Here is a 12,500-nt window from a genome sequence, read left to right as displayed (position 1 = left end):
GTAAAGCGTGTATGTTGTGTTGTGATGCCTTTCTTCTGGGGAATGGAGGATTTATTCTGTAGTTATGCTTGGGATGCGTTTTTTTCTTTTTTTTTTTGTATAATTATACTTCTGTTATCGTTCTGTGATTCGATAAATGTGTTTTAGATTGTTGATGTTCTTGAGGTTTGGTTCTTTCGATTTTTTTTTTTTTTTTTTCAGGGTTTCAAATATAAGGTTTTGGACTACACAGTTCTTGACTTGTGTACAGTATATATATACGAGTATATAGATAGTAATGTCTGTAAAGTAAATTATATGTTGGTTTTTATATGTATTAGCTCTCTGTAGTAAAAAAAAAACTAACTAATTATCTAACTAACTAATCTAACTAATTAACCAACTGACCAACTATCTATGTGGACTGTGGTATTAATGTTACGCATATTTAATTTTTATCTAAGTTATTTTCAGGATGTTTCCAAGTATTTTCTTGTGTGTGTGTGTGTTTTTTTTTTTTCAGAAGTTTAATTTGTTTCAGACGAGATAACATATTTGTACTACGTCCAGTTTTAGAAATACAGTATCGGATTATAAGTAATTGATGACAAGTAACTGATGTTATAAGAAAATGAAAATAACTCTGAGCATCTTGTTGCAGAAATAATAACGTGCTACTTGTGGTGAAGAAAATAGGGGCCTGCATCTGTGTGTATGTGTGTGTGTGTGTGTATGTTGCAAGCAAGGAATACATAAATATACACACAGATACAATAGCAACACATGAGACACTCTTACTAAGGACATCAGATACCACCACTGCTCACACGCACCATTGCCCAACCAACACTGTCACTTGGACCTTCACTGCCTTAAATATGCTGGTGTATGATTGTCTCCCCACCCCCTCTCTCTCTCATTACGGAGCAACACAAAAACATGGTATTCAATTAGGAAATACGCAAGTCGTGTATTGTACTGAAGTCACACACGCAGTTTTAATTTTGTATACCGGAGCGCTGTGTCCCCCTCCACTGGTGTTAATCTTGCTCTGTAGTGCCGCAGTGCCAGAGATGTTGCCTCGCTTTTACTCTCTCTCTCTCTCTCTCTCTCTCTCTCTCTCTCTCTCTCTCTCTCTCTCTCTCTCTCTCTCTCAGTGTCTCTAGCGGGTGTTGATGCCTAGGGTCCGCTGGCAGGAAACACGAGAAGTCGGCATTAATAAAGTACGCTTTTCTAATTGTAACAGAAAGCGAGTGAAGCCCCGGAATCAAAATAATTAAAATCGGACGAGGGCGTCTTGGTTTACATATTCAATTAAACCTGCAAATGAGCAACTGGTAATGACCTCCGGGGAGATCCAGGGTGTTCGGTGACCGGCGCTGACTTAAGCTTCGGCAGGAGGGGAAAAATGTTGACGTGCCTTTGTGCCTTGTGTTGTGTTGTGCTGAGTTGTTACTGCTGCTGCTGTTATTGGTGCTGCTACGACTAGTATTTCAACGATAGCTGCTGTTACTACTGCTACTGCTACTATTAATACTTACTACTACTACCACTTCTATTACTACGACTATCACCAACACAAACCTTACTGCTACTACTATTTCTAACTATTGCTACTACTACTACTACTACTACTACTACTACTACTACTACTACGGGAACGCAGCACTCAGCACTAAGGTTTGTGGAGCTGCCGGCAACTCCTGACGAGGTGAAACACGAACTGGTCTAATACGGAACGCACTGTTTGTCCAAGGTAGTGAAGAGGCTTCCTGTCCTCACGTGTTCCCTCCTCCTCCTCCTCCTCCTGTTCTTTCTTTTTCACTTTGTTTGCCTCGTCTTCCTTTTTACCATCCTAATATTACTTCATGTGTTATTGCTTTCTTCCTTTCGGCATTTTTCTTCTTCATCTCCTCTTTCCTCTTTTCATTCTCTTTATTTTCCTCTATCTCTTCCTGTTCTTACGCCACGCCTTTTTCATCCTTCATTCTTCTACTTGTTCTCGTTCTTTTCCCCTTCTCTTTCTTCTCCTCCTCCTTCTTTTCCTCCTTCCTCGTCTTCGTGCTTCCTCGTGGTCACACACACACACACACACACACACACACGTACGCAAGAGGAGATTAATATTATGTGTGTGTGTGTGTGTGTGTGTGTGTGTGTGTGTGTGTGTATCAGAACATTTCGATTTGATTCACACCGTTTCTCTCTCTCTCTCTCTCTCTCTCTCTCTCTCTCTCTCTCTCTCTCTCTCTCTCTCTCTCTCTCTCTCTCTCTCTCTCCAAGGATATACAGTACAAAATCCTCTACAAGGGCATTAGATCCTAACTTAAGCAACAAACATACTCAGCAGGCGGGATCAGATCGCTTCCAGCCACCCAGTTATCGCAACACAAACAGTATCACCGTCACTACTGCCGTCACCACCACCACCATCACCACCGCTCATGTATAAAAGTATCTAGAATTATCTCTCGACTTCTCGCTCTGTTGGTTGTTAGTATGTCAGAATTAAGGACGTGTTCAAAATGAGAGGGAGGGATGGAGGGATGTGCTAAATTGCTTATGGCTGACACGCTAATAAACCTACTTACATTTTCTATTCCTGTTCCACCACTCCTGTTTCTACTCCACACTGCTGTTCCTTCATTACTTGCACTCCATAACTCCTACTGTCATTGTTCTTGCCGCCTTCCCGTCTTCGTACATAAAGCAATATTCCCCGGGCGTGCCAATTAAACGATACTGACAAAAGAGTTACGTATTCTATAACATTTCCACTTTCACTTTGACATTATGTTTTCTTTATACTGCTACATAAAAGTACAGTTAGAGAAGGATTATTATAAGTGATAGTATCGTTATTCTCTCTCTCTCTCTCTCTCTCTCTCTCTCTCTCTCTCTCTCTCTCTCTCTCTCTCTCTCTCTCTCTCTCTCTCTCTCTCTCTCTCCACCACGTAGTAGTTTCACAAAGGTGTTTTCGCTTTCAATTCCATATTCCTTCTATATTTTATTCCCATCATCCCCTCTCACCATTGCCCTTCTCTCTCTCCTGACCTTCTTCTTCCTGTTCCTTTCACTGCACGCCAGTCACTGTAAACAAGAGCTAACAAGTCTGCTACTGTTTGTTCCTCCTTTGCATGCGCTTCCTCTCCTACAGAACAGCTGATGGCTTCCATTCTGATCCTCCTTTTCCTTTTCCTTTCACTGCACAGTCACCACAAACAAGGGATAACAAATCTAATGCTGTTGGTTCCACCTTTACGACCCTTTGCTCACCTACAGAACTGCAACTGATGGTCTCCGTCGGTGAAGTCCACGTAAGTGACGGTGGGCCTCACGTGGCGGCACCAGTCACACACCTTGCTCTTCTTGAAGGAGGCGCGGCGGCACTGGGTGAAGCAGACTTCGGAGCAGAAGTGAAGTTCACCGCTGGTGGTGGAGAGCTGGAAGGCGCTGCCCCCCTCGCTGCCCGTTGCTGCCGCTGCCGCACACACGCCCACACCACGAGCACAGCACCAGCCCCGTCGTCCCGCTTGCATTACCGCCGCCGCTGTCTGTGGAGGAGAAGGTAAGGTTAGCATGGTGTTGAGAGTACTGGTGATGTTACGGATTAGAGTTAGGAGGGAGAGCTGGAACGTGTTTAAGATAAGGAGTGGAAGTAAATTACGTTAATATTTATGGCTATGGATGTTTTCTCTTTTTTATGTGTGTGTGTGTGTGTGTGTGTGTGTGTGTGTGTGTGTAGTGTGTATTTTTGTTTCCATGCAGCTTTTCTTGTTTAATGTGAGTGTATTTTCTTTTTCTTTTCTCGTATTTGGTTGAACACGTCTTCTTCTTCTTCAAATTGGCGATATATATATATATATATATATATATATATATATATATATATATATATATATATATATATATATATATATATATATATATATATATATATATATATATATATATATATATATATATATATATATATATAAACTGACTAGAGTCTAAGTGTCATTTCATACGATTCAAAACTTTAGCCAAGATAGATAAACAAATAAATAGAATAAACAAATAAATAATTAATAAGTAACTAAATAAAACAAAAACAGCACAGGGGTGGGTAACTGGAATAAACAAACAACGGATAGCACACACACACACACACACACACACACACACACACCCCGATTCACACTCGGGAGGTCCCGGGTTCGAATCCCAGGTCAAGTCAGAAGTCGCTGGGCGGACTTCTTTACAGTGTAACCCCTGTTCACCTAGCAGTGACAGTTGTGACTCGCTGCTAGGTAGGAGAAGACTCTGAAAAGAAAAATACACACGGGGTAACCTGACCATCCCGTGCCTAGTCTACTAGGTTGACCGGCGCCATCTGGCAGCCACAGTATCGAATTGTAAGATAGTTCCTTAGGGTTAAATGTATACTTAAGATGTAGTTTGTATGTTAGTATATAAGTATGTAACATGTGGATTTCCAGCTGTGACGCTGCAAGATTAATAAACCGAATATTATTTTTACTATTTATATTATTACACACACACACACACACACACACACACACACTCAGAAACAGAGGGACTCACACATTCGAGGAAGAAACAGTACAAGTAGACAAAACCAAAACTAGTCTTCTCTTTAAGACACAAAGAGAACTGAGTGGGTGTACAAACTGTGCACAAGTATAGCTGTGTAGATACAAATGGTGTAGATGTAGGTTACAAGTGCGTAGTAGTAGTAGTAGTAGTAGTAGTAGGTGTGGGATATATACGTAGGCTTGGATGTAGTTGGCTGTTTATTAGGTGTGGAATGTGTGGACTTGTGGATGTAGGTTGGGAGATGTGGAGTGTGAGAAGTGTAGAGGAAAATAAGTGTAGGTGTGTAGGCTTGTTGGGTTTGCAGGTGTGTGTGTGTGTGTGTGTGTGTGTGTGTGTGTGTGTGGTTGAGGCTGAGTCTGTATGAGCGACGCAGGTGTGTAGGCTTGCAGTGAGAAGATATGAGTGAGAGTAAGAAGTCTGTGGTCTATGAAAGGTGGTGTGTAGAGCCTGTAGTAATCAGAAACACTTTGCTCCCTCACCGCCACTAATTTCAAAAGCCACAGAGATGATCAGCCGGGTTCTCAAGAGTGTTTCTCCTGTTAATAATATAGAAATCGTATTAATATGCCACTAGAACCATATAAACACTCTTAAAAAAAAACTGTTTAACTTCAATCAGAGCCTTTTGAAAGCAGCCGGTGTGTGGCGCGAGTGTTTCAGAATAAGATCTTGATATGTAAGGTCCTACAGGCTGGACGTAGAAGGATGCGTGGTCTCTGGGCTACGAGGAGGCGTGTATGTGAACGTGGAATCAGCTGAAAGGGAGCCTGATGAGAGATACACACGAATATACATAATACTACTCTTACAACCAACACTCACAGCGCCACCTCATCCTCCGCTGCCGCCATAAGCTATAATTAAATACCCAAGTGACGGCCTCTAATTTATCTCCCCGTGCCCTCAGACGACTCATTGCCCCCCGCCACACCGCCACACCACCACGCCACCACACCACCACGCCACCACACAGCAACAGACACCACGCAGTACAGGCGGCTATACATGTCTTCTCTTTGTCTGTAGCGCAAGGACAAGGAAGAGGAGAAGGAGGAGGAGGAGGAGGAGGAGGAGGAGGAGGAGGAGGAAAAGGAGGGTATCAGCGACAAAGACCTGAATGAATCATCACCTTGCTATTTTCTTAATCCCTCCAATCCTGTCTCCTTTTTATCCCTCCCTTGCCTTCTTCTTCTTATCTCTCTCTCTCTCTCTCTCTCTCTCTCTCTCTCTCTCTCTCTCTCTCTCTCTCTCTCTCTCTCTCTCTCTCTCACCTTTCGTGCTAGCGTGACAGGAGCATAAGTAGCGCCCGAGGAGGTAATGAGCGTTTCCTTAACAAGATTTTATCAACTTAGTTTTCTAAGGTGCTGGTGCTATTTCAGTACACAAGCACACATACACACACACACACACACACACACACACATTCCTGCCATTTTTTATTCTTTATTTTTTATTTTTATCATTTTTGTCGAGTCCTTAAATACTCGGATCTCATAACTTCTCTCTCTCTCTCTCTCTCTCTCTCTCTCTCTCTCTCTCTCTGCGTCACCCACCCACCCACACCCTCTCAGTCACACGCCCGCGCGCCCACTCAGAATCACGTGGTGCTTGATGTGTTGCCTCAACTCCCGTGACACACACACACACACACACACGCCAACATCCGAGGATTATCTGATGGGTTCAGGCGCGTACACACACACACACACACACACACACACACACACACACACACACACACATTTTTGGGGGATATTATTGTTAGGTTCTCAGGTATAATTGTAGGTAGATGGTTTGTGGTAGTAGTAGTAGTAGTAGTAGTAGTAGTAGTAGTTGTTGTTGTTGTTGTTGTTGTTGTTGTTGTTGTTGTTGTTGTTGTAGCAGTAGTAGTAGTAGTAGTAGTAGTAGTAGAAATAGTAATAGAAGTAGTAGAATCTATTACCACGACGACATCAACAACAACAACAACAACAACAACAACAACAACAACAACAACAAAAACAACATTGTAACTACTGTATATTAGATTTGTTGTCCTTCATAAATCTGATAACAACATTACTCCCCCCAAAAATAACAATTTACCCACTCATTTTGCGAAGCCCACTACCACTACTGCCACACACACACACACACACACACACACACACACACACGGTAACTGTCTCGTCAATAGTATGCTAATCATCACTCACGCTGGGCAACTCCTGTCAAACTCAATCTATTCAGGTAATTGCTCATGTGTTTGAAATGTGTTTGTATTTTTTATAAATTTAACTACAATTATATATTTTGTGATGCTTAAATGTTTGATGCATATATTTCAGTTTAATCCTTCTTCCATTTATACCCATCTACATAAGGTATTGGTGATGGTGTCAACGTGTGTGTGTGTGTGTGTGTGTGTGTGTGTGGTGCAGTCACTGACTTCCAATGTCTATTTCAAACAGCTTTCATCTGCATCTCGTAGCGTCTCAGTCTTGCAGTTTTGTCGCCAGGTAAAACTGAAGTCCTCGTATCTCAACATCTGCTTTACCTCAGCCCTTCATCTTGTCTTATTCGTCTCATCACCGCCCCTCCCGCCCACAGCTGGAGACGAAGTGGTTTAGCATTATCATTCACATTACTAATATTATCTTTACACCTTAATAATAACCTCTGGCTTTGACGAACACGGCGGGCGGAGAGACGCAGGCACCAACACTCGCTCCTTTAAGAGGGGAACTCAAGCAAACCCTGCAAATAGCGAAGTGACGGAATTCCCCGAAACTGTCTGGCTAAATGTGAGGAAACTGACCTAACCCGACATCTCTGCTTTCCCCTCCTCACTCCTTGGCACGTGTTTACTCCTCTTCGTCTCTCCCTGCCCTATATTAACACTCTGATATTTGTGATAACGATTCCATGGGTAGATTTACTGCGTTCCTGTTATCTAGGGCATTAAGAAATATGTGGTAGGTAGATGGTGTTTTAAATATCGCCTCTCGTTTTCTGTAGTAATGTTACTGCGTGGCTGCATTATTTCATGAGGTTCTTTCTCTTTTTACGTGTTTTACTTATCTGTTTGTTTACTTGTTTGCCGTGATACTTGTGGTGTAGCTTCTGTGAGTGTGGTGTGAGTGATGGTGGAGAGCAAGAATGGTGACAGGGTTAGGAGGTGCAAGATTATAAATGTCTTTTTGCAATTCTCTCTCTCTCTCTCTCTCTCTCTCTCTCTCTCTCTCTCTCTCTTAGTGTCATTGCTTTTCGTACATTTATTATTTTCTTCAAGAGAGAGATTAATAAGAAAAAACCTGAATGAAAATATTCTTGCCTTCTCCTCTTACGTGTGTGTGTGTGTGTGTGTGTGTGTGTGTGTGTGTGTGTGTGTGTTAATATCTCAGTATTGTGTAACGTGCTCGTGGGTAGTGTTATTTTTACTCTTAATTAAAAAATCTTATCAGGATTATTCAAAGTACTGTTAGACTCATCAGGACAGTAGTAGTAGGTTGCTCTCTAGATGGGGGCACAGCGTGAAAGAGAGACGAGAGGAGGAAGCCAAAGCAGAAGAGGAGGAGTAGCGATAAGCGAAGAAGAGATGCTTAAATTAATCTATTGCTTACTCTGCACAATTACTCAGCTTATAAATCCTTCTGTTATTATTCAGAATGAAGGAACTATACACATGATTACAGCTACGAGGTTTATAATGTTTATGCTCGTGTTACATTACTTCACTGGTCAGTCTGTTATTAGTAAGAGTGAAAGGACTACACATGTAACTGGAGAGGGTGAATAACGAACTACAGTATAATGTTTGTAGTGGTATTCTTAGTCATTTCAGCTTCCCATCTCCACTACTTTCCACTACACAATGGTGAAGGTTATTTGGGTTTTCGAGGATGCCCTTATGGTTCCAGTGATAGTTTAACGAAAGGTCTACGCAGTTAGTAGTAAAAACACGTATGATAAACAGTACAATAATCTCTATAACCTTTAAAAAAAAAATCTCATGAAAGACCAAAATGTTTAAAAATACAAATTGTACTCACTCCATTACGAAAACTATCATTTGAAACTAAGTGAAAGCCTTTACTGGTACTGAGAATGAAATTAGGTTGATTCTGTGGTATTAAAAGTGATATCTTAACCATCAGACCGCCATGACTCCTCCTCAAGCTTGATAAAACGGTCTGGTGGAAGTTTAGACTTTAATTTCGAAACCCACCACTGACAGTCAAAGGAGCGCGTGATTGAGGAGTTCAAATCTTATTACACTGTCTGTAGTTTTATTTGTGCTTAATAAGATCGTGTAGGGTTACTGTGGTGAGGGAACAAGCGTTTTATTGGACTGACGAGGGATAGGAGAGAAAGGAAAAAGGGCAACAACAACAACAAAAACAACAAGAGTAACGTGTCAATCTTCAGTATCAATTTACACACACACACACACACACACACACACACGTAAATAAAGAAAGAAAACTGAGATATTAAAACTTTCAACCCTCACCATTACCGCCACAAACAAACAAACAAACAAACAAACAAACAAACAACAAGACAGACAGACAGCAGGCAGCTTCATTCAGCACTAATATAATTGAACAAAGCCTTAATAATAATAATACTCACAAACAAGCAAGTCTGGATAAAAGGGCCAAACCTAACACATAAATTTCGGAAGTCCACGCCCAACTATTAACAATCCCGTCAGAAACCTCAGAACACACACACACACACACACACACACACACACACACACAGTTATCTAGTTTTCAGTCAGATAAACGATGCTAGGGCAAATATCCAAGCTCACACAACAAGGACGCTTTTATAAATAAGTACTCGTATATTAGCAGTCTGGTGTAGCCTAACGTAGCCTAGTGGGAGGGAACGCGCGGCGGCCAACAAAGCCACGCTCAGCCTGCCCATCACGCACCACGACAGACATGCAAGAAGTAAGCAATAAACAGAGGCAAAGGAATAATAAAGAATAATTAATAGGCAAAAGTGAAAGATAAAAGGGAGATTTCAAGAAGTAGAGATGCTTGTCATATGAGAACTAGCGTGTGTGTGTGTGTGTGTGTGTGTGTGTGTGTATAAATAGCGCAGTTGGAAGCTACACAGAATTCCTTTGTGAAAATTTATACCACGGCACATTTATGATTTATTGGACTCATAATGGCGGTTCCCTGTTTTTATTTAGGGAGCGACGCGAGTGAGCCGAGCTGAGGGCGAAAATAGGAAGGGAAAATTAGTAGTTGGACACTTTTCATCTTGTCGCATTTCTTAAAAACACCCACACACTATATTATCATTCCTAAGTCATATTCCAATATTTTAAGCGCTAGTATATTACGAGGATTTATTATTGTGTCTTTTTTTTAGATGAACATTATTATATTTTTTCTTTGTGAGGAGAAAGAGAAAACTAATTTAGAGATCATAGATTTAAGTACAATAAAACAAAAATCACAAACTTAAGCTATACTGAAATAAAGAATAATTAAACCTTAGAATTTGATAATACCTTTTTCATAGATTGTTATTTCTTTAAAGGAGGAAAAAAAGAAAAAAAAAAAAAAAAAAGCGCGGGTAATGAATTTTAGTTCCCAGCAGGAAGTGAATGGTGCTGGTCGTGTTAGTGGGTAAACGCGGGCTTTCTTTATCGTTGATCATCGGTGGTTGTGGTGCGTTGTGAGTGCGTCCGAGTGTGCAGCAGTGTGATAAAACAACTAAGGAGTGCAAATATATTTTCTAATTTGCGGTGACAGTGAAGGAAACACTAGAAATAAGGACCAGTACGTGACTGACTTCAACTCTCAGGCCGCCCGGGGAATGAAGCAAGGAGGCTGACAGTAAGTATTAATTTCTTACGTGTCCTTGCTTGTATTTTGTTTAGTAATAACAACTCGGCGCCTGTGATCTAACTGAAGCTTCTGGAGGCGTTAAATAATATAACGATGTAGGAAAGTCGTTATGTGTGCGTTTGTAAGAGAGAGAGAGAGAGAGAGAGAGAGAGAGAGAGAGAGAGAGTTCGACACTTAATCGTAATCCTCAGTTTGACTTCCTAGCAATAAAGTAAAGATGCCTCTCTGGTGTAAAGTAGGAGGGAGGAGAGGGAGAGGGGGAGGGAGGGAGTCACGTGAAGGGAGGGGGGGGAGAGGGAGGGAGGGAGGGAGAGGACGGTGCGCCATAATTGTCTCATAAAGTAGAGCCACAGGTGCGGGAGTCTCACCTGCACTGGGGAGGAGGAGGAGGAGGAGGAGGAAGAAGAGGAGGAGGAGACCAAAGGGTAGGCATGAAATTTCCCATAAAATCTCTTGATCCACCACTATTTATAAAGGTGCTGGATTAATCTATATCGTCCTTCCGGTATTATTTCGGTAAAAGACTCCAGCGGCAGTTCATGTTTGGGGGGGGAAGGGGGAGCGAGGAAGGTGGTGGTAGTGGTGGTGGTAGTGGTGGTAATAATTGTTAGGTGGGGATCTTTAAGTTATAAGGTTGTTGCGGAGTTGTTTACGAGGTTGTTAACGTAGTGATGGTAGTTTAGGAGATAATTGGTTGTTTTGATTATTAGGTGGCAGTTTGAAGGTTGTTAAGGATTGTTTGACTATTTCTACGTGGTTAATTGGTGATTATGAGGTGGATTTAGTACTGAGGGGTAGTTTGGAGGTTGTTAGAGAATTTAAAGGTTGTTATGTGGTAAACAGGAGTTGGCATGGTAGTTTGGGTAATTGTCTAGAGTCCTTACCGGGCCTTATTACTGGTCTATTCACTTCAATTCTTTTACACATACCTTCACATGCACCTAAAACATCATTTTAAAGTGGGGGACAAATGCCCCCTTCCCTCTAGTCGGTTAGGTTAGGTTAGGTTAGGTTAGGTTAGGTTAGGTTAGGGTAATTGTCTAGAGTCCTTACCGGGCCTTATTACTGGTCTATTCACTTCAATTCTTTTACACATACCTTCACATGCACCTAAAACCTAACCTAACCTAACCTAACCTAACCTAACCTAACCTAACCGACTAGAGGGAAGGGGGCATTTGTCCCCCACTTTAAAATGATGTTTTAGGTGCATGTGAAGGTATGTGTAAAAGAATTGAAGTGAATAGACCAGTAATAAGGCCCGGTAAGGACTCTAGACAATTACCGTAGTTTGAATGTAAAGTGATATTGTGAAGGTTGTTAAGCATTTTATGTGGCAAAATGGAGATGATACAGTGGTTTGAGTGTTGTTAAGAGAGAGTTTAGCGGTGCAGTGTTGAAGTGTATAAGTTGTTGCATAGTAGTTCCGATGCATTCTGGGGAAGTGAGAAGACTGGCAGGTGATGGTTAGTTTGCAGCCTGCTGAGGGATTGTTACAGGGGTCTTTGAAGATGGTAGTGTACTGTCGTGGTCGTTAAGTTGTGTCCTGCTTTGTCGCCTTGATGTGCCTTAACCAGCTCAGCTCCCTCTTCTGCCCTCCCCCTTCACCAGCACCACGCACTCCTCTCCTCAGGACGCACCCTTGTTTAAGCCTTCGCACCAGAGTTGATTACGATTGATCATGGCGACGAAGCAGGACACAACTTCTGACCACAACTGTACCTGTCAGGATCTTGTTACCGAGACAGGAGATTGTTCAGTTTGTACGTGTTAAGTTTAATGTACATACAAATGCTGTTAAACTCTTACTGTTTGGCGTACTGTTACCTGGCAGCCATATGATTGTCACCTGACGTTTAAGAGGCAGTTAAGTGGCAGTTAATTAAATGCACATGGCTTTTTGAGGGACGTATCCTTCTCCTTAAATAAAACGAAGGGGGGAAGTTAAAATGTAACTTACAGAAAAAAAAAATAAAAAAAAAAAAAAACAGATTTCAGGTAGATTCATAACGCATCAAAATCTATAAGAAAAAAAAAAAGTCATTATTTTTTCGTGGTACCGCTTACATG

General features: G+C 41.6%; 2 protein-coding genes across 2 annotated transcripts in view; both read right to left on the bottom strand.

Moving 5' to 3' along the window:
- Positions 1-5,494, bottom strand: part of LOC135097682 (sine oculis-binding protein homolog) — a 12,587-nt gene extending 7,093 nt beyond the window's left edge. The window contains 5 exon segments of the mRNA XM_063999638.1: positions 3,256-3,440; positions 3,442-3,533; positions 4,161-4,284; positions 4,567-4,668; positions 5,447-5,494. Coding sequence (XP_063855708.1) covers positions 3,256-3,440; positions 3,442-3,533; positions 4,161-4,284; positions 4,567-4,668; positions 5,447-5,494 — 551 coding nt within the window.
- The window catches only part of LOC135099710 (uncharacterized), a 94,751-nt gene continuing 85,651 nt past the window's right edge, over positions 3,401-12,500 (bottom strand). Inside the window, exons 3-4 of the mRNA XM_064002171.1 lie at positions 7,007-7,167; positions 3,401-3,533 (exon numbers count right to left, since the gene is read on the bottom strand). Coding sequence (XP_063858241.1) covers positions 7,124-7,167 — 44 coding nt within the window. The 3' untranslated portion in view covers positions 3,401-3,533; positions 7,007-7,123. The remainder of the gene's footprint in view (positions 3,534-7,006; positions 7,168-12,500) is intronic.

The sequence above is a fragment of the Scylla paramamosain genome, chromosome 4, assembly GCF_035594125.1.
Source record: "Scylla paramamosain isolate STU-SP2022 chromosome 4, ASM3559412v1, whole genome shotgun sequence".
Taxonomy (NCBI): domain Eukaryota; kingdom Metazoa; phylum Arthropoda; class Malacostraca; order Decapoda; family Portunidae; genus Scylla; species Scylla paramamosain.
This window is presented reverse-complemented; position numbering and strand designations above follow the sequence as displayed.